We start from the raw sequence: 14137 nt of genomic DNA, 5'->3' as shown, positions 1-14137 counted from the left end.
CACAGGAAGTGCAGTGGGAAAAAGGAGATGGGGAAGTTGTGCGTGCCTGTATTGATGCTTCTGCTATTTTTAGCACCACAACACATTCTGCTGTGCTGGCTGCTGTGGGAAGGTTTGCCCGGGGCACTGGAACACCCACAGCAAGGGCTTTGTGCCCTGCTGGACTTCCTGCTGTGCAGTGAGACCCTCCAGAGCACAGCCCTGCTCCTCTCCCCATCCCTGAGCCCCAGGAGCCCCCAGCACCAAAGGCTGTGGGCACCAGTGCTGGAAGCAGGGCTTGACCTCTGCTTGGAGTGCAGGAAGTCTTGCAGATGTCTTCGTCAGAGGGCCGGGCTGGTTTTGGGAAGCTCTGGGGTGCATGCGACGCTATTGCCCAACTTCAGAGAAGTGAGTGGCAGCTTCTGCTTACCCAGAGCCCCGCGTCACACAGGTTTGCTGAGAATATCCCCTGCAAATCTCCTACCTCACCGTGGCTGGTGAGGGGAGCCAGCAGTGGTGGCTCCAAGGGCCATCAGCACCTGGAAAGGGACACACCAAGGGTGGGAGAAGGGTGGGAGAACAGACTAGTGAGCAGCCCTGGAGGATACATTTCCCAGACCCTTTTTAGAAAGTTTTATTTTTCAAAATATACAGATTATTTACAATTGCAGTGTCTACAGTTTTACATATAAATTTATTTCAAACCTTTAAATATCTGCAGTAAACATTAGGGAAAAAATAATAAAAAATAAAATCACAGGATCAGAAAAAAAGGCATCTCATAGTAATTCTTTTCATTGGAGTTTGAGTTTCAAGTAGCCAATGTCTATGAAAACCATGAACTTGATAAATCTGGCAGAGAGATATGGGTTAGAAAAAGGCACAATCCAGAGCTGTGGAACCTGCCCCAAAAGGGCTGCAGGCCAAGAAAACCCTGTGCTGATGGACTGGGAGAAGGACCTAGGACAGGAATCCCCTCGGCTTGAGTTAGGCAATAGAGGCAACTGCAGCGTGTAGGGTGCCCTGGGGAGAGGGCAGCCCAGGAGAGACAGGGGCTCTGGCAAGGTGCCAGGCAGAGGAGGGAGGGTGGCATCAGGCACTTCATCTTTCAGGCAGCAGATCTGCCCGTGCATCCATAGCCTGGAGTGGGAGGGCAGCGAGGTAGGGGCAGGAGTGCACCAGGGAACCCCACAGCCTCTTCCTCCCCTTTCCTCACCATCCTCAGCCCCCCATCCCCTTGCCAGTGCCACAGCTGGACCACAGCACACCACAGGGATGCTCCACTTTGGAGTCACTGCTGTGGCACAGCCCCCAGGAAGGGGGCAGGGACCAGCTGGCCTCACTGGGGGCTGGGGAGGGACACCAGCCCCAGTGCAGGGGTGCAGAGCCAGCAGCTGAGCCCTGGGCTGGGGCTGTCAGTCCTCTTTCTTGAAGGTCTCCTCAGGGATGAGTGTCCGGAAAGGATAATCCCAGAAGCGTGTGCTGATGCCAAAACCTGCGGGCAGGGAAGAGAGAGCTCAGCCCATGGCACCATCATCGAGGTGTTGCAAGGGCTCTGTGTTAACTGGTGAGGGAGGAGTGTCCACATTTTGGGAAGGGAGGAAGGCAAAGTGAAGACGAGGAGGAAGAGCAGAGGGAGCAGGAGCTGGCTGAGCCATGCCAACAAGCCCCATGGATGATAGCTTATCTGGATGGGGCGTTTTCTCCTAGGAAACCGGGCAAAGGGCAGGTTGAGCAAGCACTGGGCTAGGGAAAGTGTGGGGCGGATCTGGGAAAGCCCAGGGCCTCACCCTACACCTGTCAATGCCTCCCAGCAGAAAGAGATGCTGCCCTGGGCAGGGATAGGCACCCACATCCCAGCACCATGGGGGCTTGGCATTCCAGGCAGCACTGATGCCCACCACTGAGACGGGCTGCTGCCTTCACCCCTGCGCTGCTTTGGGTCCCCATCCTCAACCTGGGAGCCAGGAAATATTCTCCATGGGCTACAGCTCCTCACATGCTGCTTCCCCAGCAGCACAGTGCTTGGCTTTCCTCATCACAAATCCCAAATATGTTGGAGCAATCAGGTGCACACACGCAGGTAGACTGGATCTTTGACAGCCCCTGCCAGCATGCACGGGGAGCGTGGCACTACCTGATTTTTGGTGTTCAAAGTGGTGCTTGACGTGGTAAGCCTTGAGGCCATACAGGTAGGTGCCCTTTTTGGGTGAGCCATAGTGGAGGTAATAGTGCATCATGTCGTAGATGACGTAGCCGCAGAGCCCCCCGACGAACACGGAGAGCCCCAGCACCTCGGGCAGCAGCAGCCGCAGCACGCCGTAGAAGAAGCCGATCACCAGCGAGGCCGGCACAGGAGGGAAGACCAGGCGGGAGCTGTCGAAGGGAGACTGGAAGCAGAGAGGGACGGTGGGACAGGCAGCTCCTAGCTCACCCTTCCTCCCCCCACACATCCCTGCCAAGCATCAGGGAAACTCATCTGGGAGAAGCCACCAGCAAAAACCCTCCCCAAAGCTGTAGCCGGTGGTGGGAGCAGCCCCCTGTGCACGCCAAGGTGCCCAGGCAGGTGGTGGCTTTATCTGCTAGGTGCCCAAGCTCCACATTTCCTCCAGCAAGGCTGTGGCTCTTTTGGTTTTCCCCCTTGCCCAACCACACAGCTTGAAAATTTAACTCCAGCTCCTCCAGGGCAGTTTTACAGCCCTTGCTGGTATTGGGCAAGTGCCTCGCTTGGGATGCCACCAGTCACACTGAACAGGCAGCAACAGGCTCTGTCTGGGCAAAGGGCACACAGTGACAGGCTCCAGTGGGGCAAAGGCCACCATTCCCACGGCCCAGCAGGTGCCAGCGGGGGTGGGAGCTGCAACTCACCTTGTGATGCTGCCCATGCAGCAAGAAATGCAGCGTGATGAGATAGTAATTACTAGCGGGTGGCTTCATGTGGAAGACAAAGCGATGGATGAGGTACTCTAGCAGGGACCACAGAATCATTCCCAGGAGGAAGATGAAGGGGAAGTAGTATTTGTGGACAGGGATGGAGTACTCTACACAACGAGATGTGCAGCAGTCAGCAGGGCAGGTGCTTTTATCCATCATCATCCTCCCACTGGCATCAGGGTGATGCTCAGCTCTCCCTCCCTCCCACCGCTCATCCACCTCCTGTCCTGAGCTTCTCTGGGGAGCTAACTGCCCAAGCTCTGCTCTAAACCACATTTTCCTTTGATTCCTACTAATTTACAGAAACAGCCAGCTTCTTGCTGCCTCAGGAAGACAGTGAGGGGAGCTCCCTGCATTCCAGATTCCAACGGGGGCTTGGATGTGCACTCTAGGGACTGTGTCACCATTACAAAGCTGCTTCACCCACCAGAACAAGGCAGGAGGGACCTTAGTTGCACAGGCAGCACTCGTGACAGTAAAACAGTGCTGTTGGTGTTTATTTTTCTGGGGGAAAAAAGAAAAGACTTGTTGGGCACTTTCCCCCGCAGAACATTTTTCAGCCACCTCCTTCTTTCAGGGCTGGCTGCCAGCGCTGTGTCCTTCCTAGCAAAATTTTGGTTGCCCCAAAACCCACTTATTTTTAGGGAAAAAAACCCACAAAACTTGGCAGCAAGGTGCTGGATGCCACAAGGAGCAGGGAGTGCCTGTGCAGCCGGCGCTCCCCACCCCACAGCTGGGCACAGCTGGCACTGGGTGGCACCTTGCAAAAAAAATAGGGAACCCAGAAAAAAAAACAAAACCAAAAAAAAAAAAAAAAAAAAAAAAAACCAACAACAACAAAGAAGTCAGCTTGCCCCGGCCACGCTTGTTATTCCCGGGGGGGAGCAGGGAGCAGACAGTGGGAGATTGAAGGGCAGGCGCTTCGGGCGAACAAGCCCCGCTCTGTGCGGAGCCGGCGGCGCTGAGAGCCGGGTTTGTTCGCCCGCTCCGCCGGCATTCAGCCGGCCCGGGGTAGGCGGCAGCGGCGATTGGAACACACCCCAGCACCGGCAGGGCTCGGCTTTGGGGACTGAGGGAACCGAGGCAGGAGAGAGCAGGCTGCAGCCCAGGTCAGCGGGCTCTGTGCCTCTGCTGATCTCCGGGGGGACCAAATCTCGTGGTGAGAGGAAGGGAATGGAGGTGGTCGAGCACAGGTGGCTTCATGCAGGGGACATGCTGGTGGCCACAAGGGAGAGGTGCTGAGCTGCTGCTCTTGCATGTGGCTTGGGGTGAGCACGTACAGAAGGAGGGATGAGGAAGGGATGCAGGTGTCCACCCACCCATTCCTGCCCCATGGACCAGAGCGGGGTCAGTAATGGAAGCCCAAAAGCTTTGCTGCTGCTCATACCTGTGGTGAAGGAGGAGAAGAGCCTGGTGTTGCCCTGAGCAAGGGAGGTGTAGCTGACCCAGCTGAGATAGAGCACCACGGGCGTCCACACCAGGAACACCACGTACCTACAGGGTAGAAGGAGCTGTCAGAAGAAGTGTCCTGCTGGCTGGTGAGCCATGTCCCCCTCCCAGGTCAGGCACCATCCAGGGCACAGTGCGGACCCTGTGAGCTCACCATGCTGTCTTGGAGAGGAACTCAAGGAAATCCGAGTGGAAGAGGCGGATGGGCCGGTCCACGGGCTGGTGCACCCACTCGTCGTACTTCTCCCCTAAGTAGCCCACCTGCCACAGCAAGGGCTTCTGCCAGTCTACCAGGTCCTGGGGGAGCAGACAGTGGTTGTAGTGCTGTGGAACCCACAAACCATCCCAGTACCAGGCACAAAGCTGAGCTGCTGCTGCAGGATTTTGGGCTGCACACCCCTCCCATGCTCCAAGAGCAGTTGTCTCTGGTTCCAAGGTGCCCTGAGCTCCCTGCAGGCACCAGCACAGGGCAGACAAAGGGCCAAACACACATCAGCCCAGGGCTTAGCTCACCCCTGTGCCACCAGGTACCTGCCAGCAGTTCAAAGTGAAGGTGTCTGTACCCAGACATGGCTCAGCATCAGGCCTGATAGCTGAGGCTCTTTGCCTCTCAAGCTGCCAAGATTAGATAGTGAGCAGTGATATGGCCCAGCAGAACACCTCTGGTGCCACACGGATCCCATCCCCACAGCACTGCCCCAGCCAAGGACATGTCTCCTTGTGCAAAAGGACACATGGGGCGGCCACGGCTGTTTGGGTGCCCCACTGAGGAACAAATTGGGAAGGGATGGGGAGCAGGGATACAGGATGGGAACACAGACTCCAGCAGTGCTGCTGAGCGTGGCTGAACTCAGGTGCAAGAGTAACGAGGGACCTGTGCATGTTCACATGTTGGCATGGCATGCAAATGGGAGGTACAACTGGCAGCACCACCTCTGCCACTGCTCAGCATCCCTGGACACATCTTCTGCTGGCCTGGCCAGATATGGTCCCACCCCTGTGCCAGGACTGAAACCACACTTGCCTGGCCGAGCCCTGGGCCTGGCAGCTCTCCTTGGGGTGGCTGTGCACACAGCAGTGGCACAGCCATCTGGCACCTGGGGTTGGGCTGCCAGTGGTGGGGGTGGCTCTGTTCAGGGCATCCCAGGGCAAGGAGCTGGGGTGGCTGGGGGCATTTTGGGGCTGTGCTGCAGGCAGGGATGAACACAATCACACAGGAGGGGAAACAACCCCAGCTGGTGTATGGGAAGGGAACAGAGCCATTCTCCACTGGGGGGAAGTTAAAGCAAAAAGGTCACTTGGAAATGGAAATTCTCTTTTAAAGGTGCTCAGTGATAAAATATTAGTTTGAGAGGTGAAAGATGTTCTCCTGGTCTAAAAAACCCCCAGCTTTCTACAAGATAAAAGCATGCTCACCAGCAAGCTGGGATCATGCAAGATGTGGTGACCAGATGGTGGTGCAGAGGGCAGGGACAGTCAAAGGCACCTTGGGGACAAATCCCCACTGTTGTGGCATGCTTGGAAAGCAGCTGGCAGGGCAGGAAGCACCCTGCACACACAGGGATCACCCTGCCCAGGTTGGGGAATCCCTTACTGCTCATTACGAGTGCTCAGGCAAGGGAAAAAAAATAAAATAAATAAAGTAATAAAATAAATAAAGCAAGAAAGAAATAAAAGCAAGCAAGGTGCGGCTTGGCAACACTTCCCTGTGGAAGGGCACAGCACCTGTCAGAGAAAGGCATCTCTCCCATGCTGCCGCAATGGGAGCCTCCCAACGTGGCCACGCCTGTGCAATAAAGCATGAGCAATGCCATCCACACCAGGAGAAAGGGCACAAGTGGCTGGGTCAGCTTGGCTCTCTCACGCCACCCCTCCCATCCAACAGGCCAGCAGAGACCCAGCACTCATGCAGGGAAAAGGAGACCTGGTGTTTCCCAGGAGCACCCTGGCAAGCAGTGTGCTGGAGAAACTCCAGAGCTCTTACCGTCTCCACATGCACTGTTCTGTAGCAGAGATCTGTCTGCTCTGGAGCCTGGGCTGCAGCAACCTCCTCCTTCTCATCCAGTGTCTCAGAGAGGCCCTGAAAAGAGAAGGAAAACTCTGTGGTGAAGCACCAGTGGTGGATTCAGCTGGGATGGTGATGGCTGTAGCACCCAGGAGTACGGCCAGAGTGAGCTCCTGCCTGCTAAACAAATATGGGGAAAAATCTGGTGAATTTAAGTCAGACAGTTCCTGCAGAGCAGGTTTCCTGAGGGAAGCAGCTGCCAGTGAGCTGCCCTGCCCTTCAGACTGAGCATTGTGGGCTCAGGGCTCTTTGGAAACCTCTTGAGCCCAGTGTTTGGAATACCCTGCCTGTGGCCAGGACAGCACGGGTGCTTCAGAAGCTCTGGGCCCTGGGACAGCACTTTCCCCTGCAAATGGGCAGTGCCATAGCAGAGGTCACCTTGCCACTGCCAGTAAAGCCAGGGGCATTGCTGGGTTAGTGCTCCCTCCTCCCACCCCACTGATCTCCAACAAAAGCCCAACTTGGCTTTTCGGTCCCTCGGAAAGCTGGGCTGGCAGACCTGGGGAGTGTGGTACAGCTGGTGCCACCACCCTGCCTGTGGGCACAAAGAAAAACACACAGAAGGAGGGACCTTGTCCAGGGAAAAAGGGAAAGTGTCCTTCACAGGGTGACACTGGGCTGGCTGCCTTTGCCGTGGGCTGTGGGATATGAGGTGGGCTTTGGTCGTGGCTCAGGAGAGCACGTTGAGGCACAGGGGATGCCCGGGCGCAGTGGTGGCAGGATGAAGACCCATCTGCAGTCCCACTGGCAGGGCGGGCTGAGGAACAGGAGAAACCTGCCTTGTCTGATGCTTGGAAGCAAACAAGCTGCCAGCTGCCAGCACCAGCCTCCTTCCTGTAGCCGTGCCAGCCCCGGCGCCAGCCGTGCGCTGGTGGGGGGCTCGCTGAGCTTGCGGCCGTGCCCATGCAAACCCCAGGGCGGCCGTGCCCCCCGGCAGCAGCGCCGGCTCCCCTGCAGGACGTGCCAAACATGCCTTTTCTCCCGCTTTGTCACCCGGAGTTACCCATTAACCCGGAGCAGGGTACGGCGTGGCCCCAGCACAGCCGTGCCGGACGGGGCTTCCAGCCGTGCCGCTTCCAGAGAGGGAGGATTTTCTCCCAGCTCCTCAATGGATGCTCTCCCCACCGCCCCGACAGGGATGCACTGCCAGCCTATTGAGGGGAATACCGCCCTGGCAGCTGCAGGAGGGCCTGGGATGCAGGAAAACCTGTGTCACCTTGCCAGGACGTCAGGACTTAACTCTGTGCCTTGCTGGGGACACCGAGGCAGGGCTCAGGCACTGTTTACCGACGGCAGGCACTCCTTGAAAGCTGTGCTCCCACCCCGTTTCTCGGGCTAGCCGGATTTCAAGCCTCATTCTGCCGGTACAGGAACTGCATTACCCAGCTCTGAGGCAGTGCCTTGCCTGGGGAAGTGGGCAGGGGAGGACAGGGGATATTTCCAGCCAGTATTTCCAGGCTGGAATCCCACTGGCATCAATTTTACCGTGGGCAGAGCACTGATATAAGCTGATGCCATGTACCACCACACTTCTCTGTGAGGATTCCCACTGCTATTTTCCATGCTGCACATTCTGTCCTTCAGCCAGACATTCCAAAACCCTAGGGCAGATGGGATGTCTTAAAATCCAGCAAAGCACGGTGGATTTATGGTTTTGCCTCTGCCCTGCAGGTGCTTTGGAAGAAAAATCGGCTTTAAGAGGGTGAAACGGCTTATCCGTGCCCTGAGAAATGGGCTGGTGCTCTCCACCTTCAGCTTGCACCACAACCCGGCCAGCAGCAGGAAGGATGCTTAGGAAAGCCGGGCTGATGCAATGCCCGACACCTCTCCTCCCTTTTCCGAGAGGTTCACACACCTCCAGTTCCCCTGCCCATGGATGCCTGAGCACCACGTCATGGCTGGAGGCTTCCCGGTCCTCCCAGGTCAGGGAGATGGACTGGGGGGGCTCACAGCCCACCTCACCACCAGCACCTGGGCTGGGTGACATCAGTGACATGCCATTGCCCTGTGTGCTATAGCAGCTCCCTGTCAGCACCTGAATCATCTCCTACCCCTCCTCTTCCTCAGCTGGGGAGCAGGAGGAAGGCTCTCCTCTTGCTCACCCTGGAGCTGGCACTGAAAGGACCGGGAGCTGTGTCGCAACCAGGATGCAAACCACGCTGGCATGTCCCAACTGGCTCCCCAAAGGGTGGCCTGTTCCTGCCTGCCCCAGGCACGCAGGGGCCCTGCTGAGATCAAGCTCCATGGGACCTGAACCAGTGCTGGGGCTTCTGGCCACTCTCCTCCAGATAGGAGGTGGGCTGGGAGGAGGCTGAAGGGCTCTGCTGTCACCTGTGGGTGGTGAAAATGCATCTGAGCTGTCCCCAGGCAAACAGGTCCTGCCAGGGAAGATGAACAAGGGGCCTGATGTAAGGAAGGGAAAGTGAACGCCTACAAGGCACTGCACCTGTAAGGGAGCAGCAGTCCTGGTAAGGTGCTGCTGGTACACAACGGGGCCAAACACCCAGGGCATGGCGTGATCCAGTGACTGGGTGACCCAGCATCTACCTGAGAGCATCTGGCTGCCCTGCGTGGGTCACACAGGGCGCTCAGCACTGGTCCTGCACCAGCTGGAGAGCACTGGCTGTGCCAGTCCAGTGCTGTCCTGCATCAGGGCTTGGGGCATTAAAAGAACAAAATCCAACTGTGATGTGAGCTACAGACAGGAGGGGTGGTCCAGCACAGGGTTCAGTGTTCTTGGGACACAGGCAGAGAAGCTGGAAACCTCCCCCTGGCCCAGACAGGGCAATGCTGCCTACAGACAGCTGCTCTGCCAAAAGCCTGGACCCAGGGGTATTTTCCATGCATTTTCCCAGTGAGTCAAACCCCAGAGGAGTCCTACCATACTTCTGCATTGCTCCACAGGCTCCAGCACCTTCACTGAGCTCCTCAGAGGCTCTGTTTGCTGGTGTCCACGCCGGACAAGCTCTGTTGGCAGTGCAGGTACAGGCATGTAGAATGAGGACACCCCAGGAGGGGCAGAGAGCACCACGAAGGTGCTTGCTTGTGGGGGCACCATCCCAGCAGCACCATCCCAGCAGCACTGGGGTCTGTGTTCTCTGGCTGGCAGAGCCCCACAAGCTGTGTCTTGGCCCATTAAACACTGGGTGCAGCAGAACTATTAAAAGGAGGTGAATTGAACTCCTAGTCACAGTAGCAATATAAAAAGTGACTTCTTGTTACATCACTCCCAAAGAGATGCCCCAGGTGTCCCGCCTACATTCAAACGTGCTCGGGCTGGGATGCAAAGCCAGGGTAGGTGCAAAGCCAGGTGCAGCAATACAGGCAAGAGGAAGAGAAGGACAATAAACCTGAGAAGGATGGAAGATTTACTGTGACTCACAGCCACGTCATGCACCCCAAAGAGGCTGTGATGAAAGTGTCTCATTGCTCAAACTGGAAGGGTAATTAGATGATCCAGTTCCCTTCTAGCGAGGCTGTTAAAATCCACTGTCTAGTTTAGGTAATTATTGGTACTCACTTTGATCTCCCCTATATGTCCTGCTTGCAAAGATAAATTTTTTAGGGATTTGTTTGTCCTTAGCCAAAAGGATTTGGGTGATGCAGAAAAGGGACCTGTGGCCAAAGAGGAGAGCCACAGGAAGGGGCATGGAGAGGCCAGTGGAAGGAAGGCCAGATCTTATCTTCTTTATCTCTCTTGCATTATCACATGTTTCCCCCTTCCCAAAATCCTGGAAATTCCTGCGGGAAGCAGGGGAGGATGCTGGATGCTTGTGGGACCAGAGAATTCTGAATTCCTCAGCATGGGGATGATGTAGCCCCAGGACATCCAACAGGCAAGGAGAGGCACTGGCAAAGCTGTGCCTCTGTTTGATCTGGAATCAAACTGGGGTAATGTAACACTTCCTCCAGAGAGCTGTTTGGGCTACGCCTGCCCCAAAGCACCCAAAGCATGAACCCAAGCACTACCAAGGACATCACCTCTCCTCAGAGAGGATTTTTGGGGGGTGGGGAGTAGGGCAGAGCAGCTCACGCATCAGAGCATGCTGGACACGGCCTCACCATGCAGCAGGCAGCTCTAATCCCTGCCCCGTGTGTTACAGGCTGGGATGGTTTATCTGGCACCAGGCAGTGTCAGATCTCCCTGCGCCTGGCGTTATCACGCCATGTATTTGCATTGGGATGGTGGCAGCTCCCCTCGGCACGAGAACCCGTTTGTCCGGTACCTTCCTTCGCCCCAGCCCGCTGGGCTCGTCACGCCTGCGAGGAGGCGGCGGCTCAGCGAGTGTCCCAACAGAGGAGGTGCCATCGCCGGGATCCGTCCGGGGAAAATGCAGGCATTGCACCGAGGCTGAAACAAAGCCCTGTCTGTGGCGCTGGGGCCGAGGCTGCGCCCTGGGCAGGACACCCAGCGAGAGCAAACAAGCAGCCAAAGGGACCGGCCGGTCACCGACCCCGCTGGGATGCCGAGAGGGGAAGTGCTGGGCTGGTGAAGGGGGCTGGGCTGGCCCCGCTGCTCAGCATCCTGCCCACGGCGGCTGGGGAGGGCTGGTAATTGGGTAGGAGTGCCCAGGGCCGCCCGGAGGCTGCGGAACTTCCCCAGGGAGCTCTCCCTTCCGCCGGGACGGCGCGGGACTGGCACAGCGGGGACAGAGCTGTGTCCCATGCCCCACACCAGGCGGTCAGGGACATGGCTGGGCTCCTCTCCTCAGCAGTGGCTGCTCAACACTGGCAAACCCCAGTGCCCAGCACCTTGGTCCCTGGTTGAGCGCTGACAGGGCCAGGAAGGGTGTCCTGTCCCATTGCCCACTCTGTGCCATACAGTCCTGCTAAAACTGACACTGAACTCCGTCTCCTGCATCCCTCCAAAGACCCCAACACCTCCCTGCCACATTGGCACCCCAGATCCACCCACCAGCCCTGCTCCCTAGCACGGCAGGGAGGGATTGGCCGTGGAGTGGGACCCTGTAGGAACCCAGCTCTGTGCACTTGGCACCCTGTGGGCCTCAGGGTCCCCTGCACCTCAGAGCCCAGAGAACTCCTGGGAGCCAGGAGGCACATGGGACCTTGGCTCCCTGCACATCAGGCACCACCCATGCAAGATCCCAGGAGCCTCAAACATCCTCTGTCCCCTTCACCCCTCATGCCCTGTAGATCCCAGACCCTACAGAGCCTGATCCTATCGGTCCTGTCCTGCTCACACCCAACACACACCATGTTCATACAGCTCAGACTGAGATCTGGGTGCACGAAACACCTTATATGCTACATGCACCCCAGAAACTTCCTACCTTGTACACCCCAAAGCCTATTCAGCCTCTGTATGTCCTGAACAGCTTGGACGCTGAGAAGCCTGGACCTGGAGTGCCCTACAGACCCTGCATGGTTTGGATCCAGGGTGCCCTACAGACCCTGCACATCTTAGACTCCATGCACTCTGGACTTGATATGATCTATAAATCCAGCACTGTACAGATCCCAGAGAGCACAGACCTGGAGCACCCTATCAAAACTTGATCCAGGACCTAGGGCACCCCATAATCTCTCTATATCCCGCTCCTGGGACATGGGGTGCCCTATAGAAACGCTGTTTCTGCCGGCCCTGGGACCTGGGGTGCCTTAGAGAGACCCTGTACATCCTGGATCTGGACCTGGGATCAGGATATTTGCTGTACAGACCCTGTACATCCTGGATCTGGACCTGGGATCAGGATATTTGCTGCACAGACCCTGTACATCCTGGATCAGGACCTGGGATTGGGACACTCGCTGTACAGACCCTGCACATCCTGGATCAGGACCTGGGATCGGGACACTCGCTGTACAGACCCTGTACATCCTGGAGTGGCATCTGGGGCACCCTATAGCCTCTGCATTTGCCAGTTCCGGGACGCGGGGCACCCCACAGCCCTTGTTCACCTGGACCCGGCACCTGAGGCACCCCGCCGAGGCTGTATATACCCCGGCCTCCCCTATAGCCCGTGCCCCCCGGTCCCGGTTCGGCCCCGCGGCGGTACCTGCTCGTCTCCGGGCTCTATCTCCCCCACGTAGTACTGCTCCAGCCAGCGGCGGGCGTTCTCCGAGTGCCGGTGGGGCGGCCCGTCCAGCGCCGCGCTCACGTCGGTGCCGGCCCTGCGGCGCAGCAGCTGCTCCCCGCCCGGGTGCAGCCGCACGAAGCCGCTCAGGTCGTACAGGCGGCGGTGGCAGGAGACCAGGCAGGCGCCCTGCGCGCAGCGCGCCCGCACCTCGGCGGCGCTGAAGGACCGCGGCCCCGCCGTGGCCATGGCCCCGCCGCCGGTCCCCGTCCAAGTCCACGTCCCCGTCCTGTCCCGTCCCGTCCCGCTGCCGCGCTCTGCCCGCACCTGCTCATCTGCATACATGCATATGCAGCCCGGCCACGCCCCGGGCCGCGCCCCGCCGCAGCCCATTGGGCAGCCATGGAGGGTGGGGCATGGTTGGGGTGGGGAGGCTCCGCCCCGCCGCAGGTACCCTGGAAAGTGGGAATGAGGCATCCCTGGAGAGACAGAACGGGGAGAAGGGGGCACAGGGCCCCCACAGAGTGAACGGGGAAATGAGGCGGCCCCAGGGGAGCGGAGTGTGCCCCCGCAGGGCCCGGGGGTACGGTAAGGGTGGGGGAAGGGGGGGTTCTGGGCAGCCTTGGATGGGTTATGGGGGGCACTGGGGTATCCCGGGGTGGAACTGGAGTATGGCCATCCCTGGGGCAGGGATGAGGCTGTGAGGGCATCCCGGGGTGGTAGCCGGGGGTACAGGGCACCCCTGGGGGAATCGCCCTTCCCAAGTTACCAAGCCCCCTCCAACTTCCTCGGTGGGCAAGGCAGGGGACACCCCAGTCCTGGCTCAGAGTGCCCTCGGAGACCAGGGTCCTTCCTGGGGTCACCCGGAGGCCAACTCACCCCAGTGTCACTTGGTGCCAAGCACCACGTCCCCTTCCCAGCTGTTCAAAGATATATTTCAGTATTAAATTAAATTTGCAATTAGCCAGGGGGGCAGGAGGCAGCCCCAAATACCCCTAAGAAGCACAGCCAAATAATTAATAAATAATGACAGGAAAGGAGTTTCCCATGCATTTTTTTGGGGAAGATTTCCCTCTGAAGTGAGGGGGGCTGCTTTGGGGTGACACCCTTGACCACAGGGGCTGGCCAAGTGCCAGCAAATCTGGTGTTGCCGGCCACACCAGGCTGCAACCAGTGATTAAGGTGGGGTTTGCCATCCCAGGAATGGGGAGCCCCCCCAGCCCCACCTGTAAGGGTGGGTCATCACACCACCTCAGCCCCCTGGCCTTGGGGTGCTGTGGGGCACAGGCCAGGCACTCACTGAGGCCTTTAATCAAGGTGGATGCAAAACCTGCTGTGGCAGTCGGCTCCACTATCCCACCCAGCTCCTGGCACAGCCCTGCCTCCTGCTTGGGGGAAAAGTCCTTTTTAAGGTGGGCAGATTGATTTTGCACCCTGATAGGAGCAGAAGGGTTAAGGGTGGGCATGCTGCTGGCTGGGGCTGCTGCAGGGCACCTGGGGTGCATTGGGAGCCCCTTGGGGTGGAGGACAAAAACATTTTCTGGGGGTTGGGGGGGCAAGAGTTGAGAGGTTGCTGGGAGACCCCAGACGAGGTGCTGGAGTGGGACACTCTCCCAAGGGGGTTCCCCAATTCCCTCAATGGCCAAGGTGGTCCTGGTTGTGGCAGGTGAGCCTA

At 58.1% G+C, this 14137-nt stretch overlaps 1 protein-coding gene across 1 annotated transcript; it reads right to left on the bottom strand.

Annotated features, from left to right (window-relative positions):
* Window positions 1–584: 584 nt before the first annotated feature.
* On the bottom strand, window positions 585–12766 carry FA2H (fatty acid 2-hydroxylase). The gene is made up of 7 exons (XM_059857206.1): window positions 12445–12766; window positions 6347–6442; window positions 4517–4659; window positions 4301–4407; window positions 2848–3020; window positions 2117–2369; window positions 585–1474 (listed from the first exon to the last, which is right to left on the bottom strand). The coding sequence occupies exons 1-7, from the start codon at window positions 12709–12711 to the stop codon at window positions 1395–1397; spliced, it is 1119 nt and encodes a 372-aa protein (XP_059713189.1). The 5' UTR covers window positions 12712–12766; the 3' UTR covers window positions 585–1394.
* Between the last annotated feature and the right edge of the window lie 1371 nt (window positions 12767–14137).

The sequence above is a fragment of the Haemorhous mexicanus genome, chromosome 12 (genome assembly GCF_027477595.1).
Source record: "Haemorhous mexicanus isolate bHaeMex1 chromosome 12, bHaeMex1.pri, whole genome shotgun sequence".
NCBI lineage: Eukaryota > Metazoa > Chordata > Aves > Passeriformes > Fringillidae > Haemorhous > Haemorhous mexicanus.
Note: the sequence above shows the minus strand (reverse complement) of the source record. Positions and strands in the feature narration are given on the sequence as shown.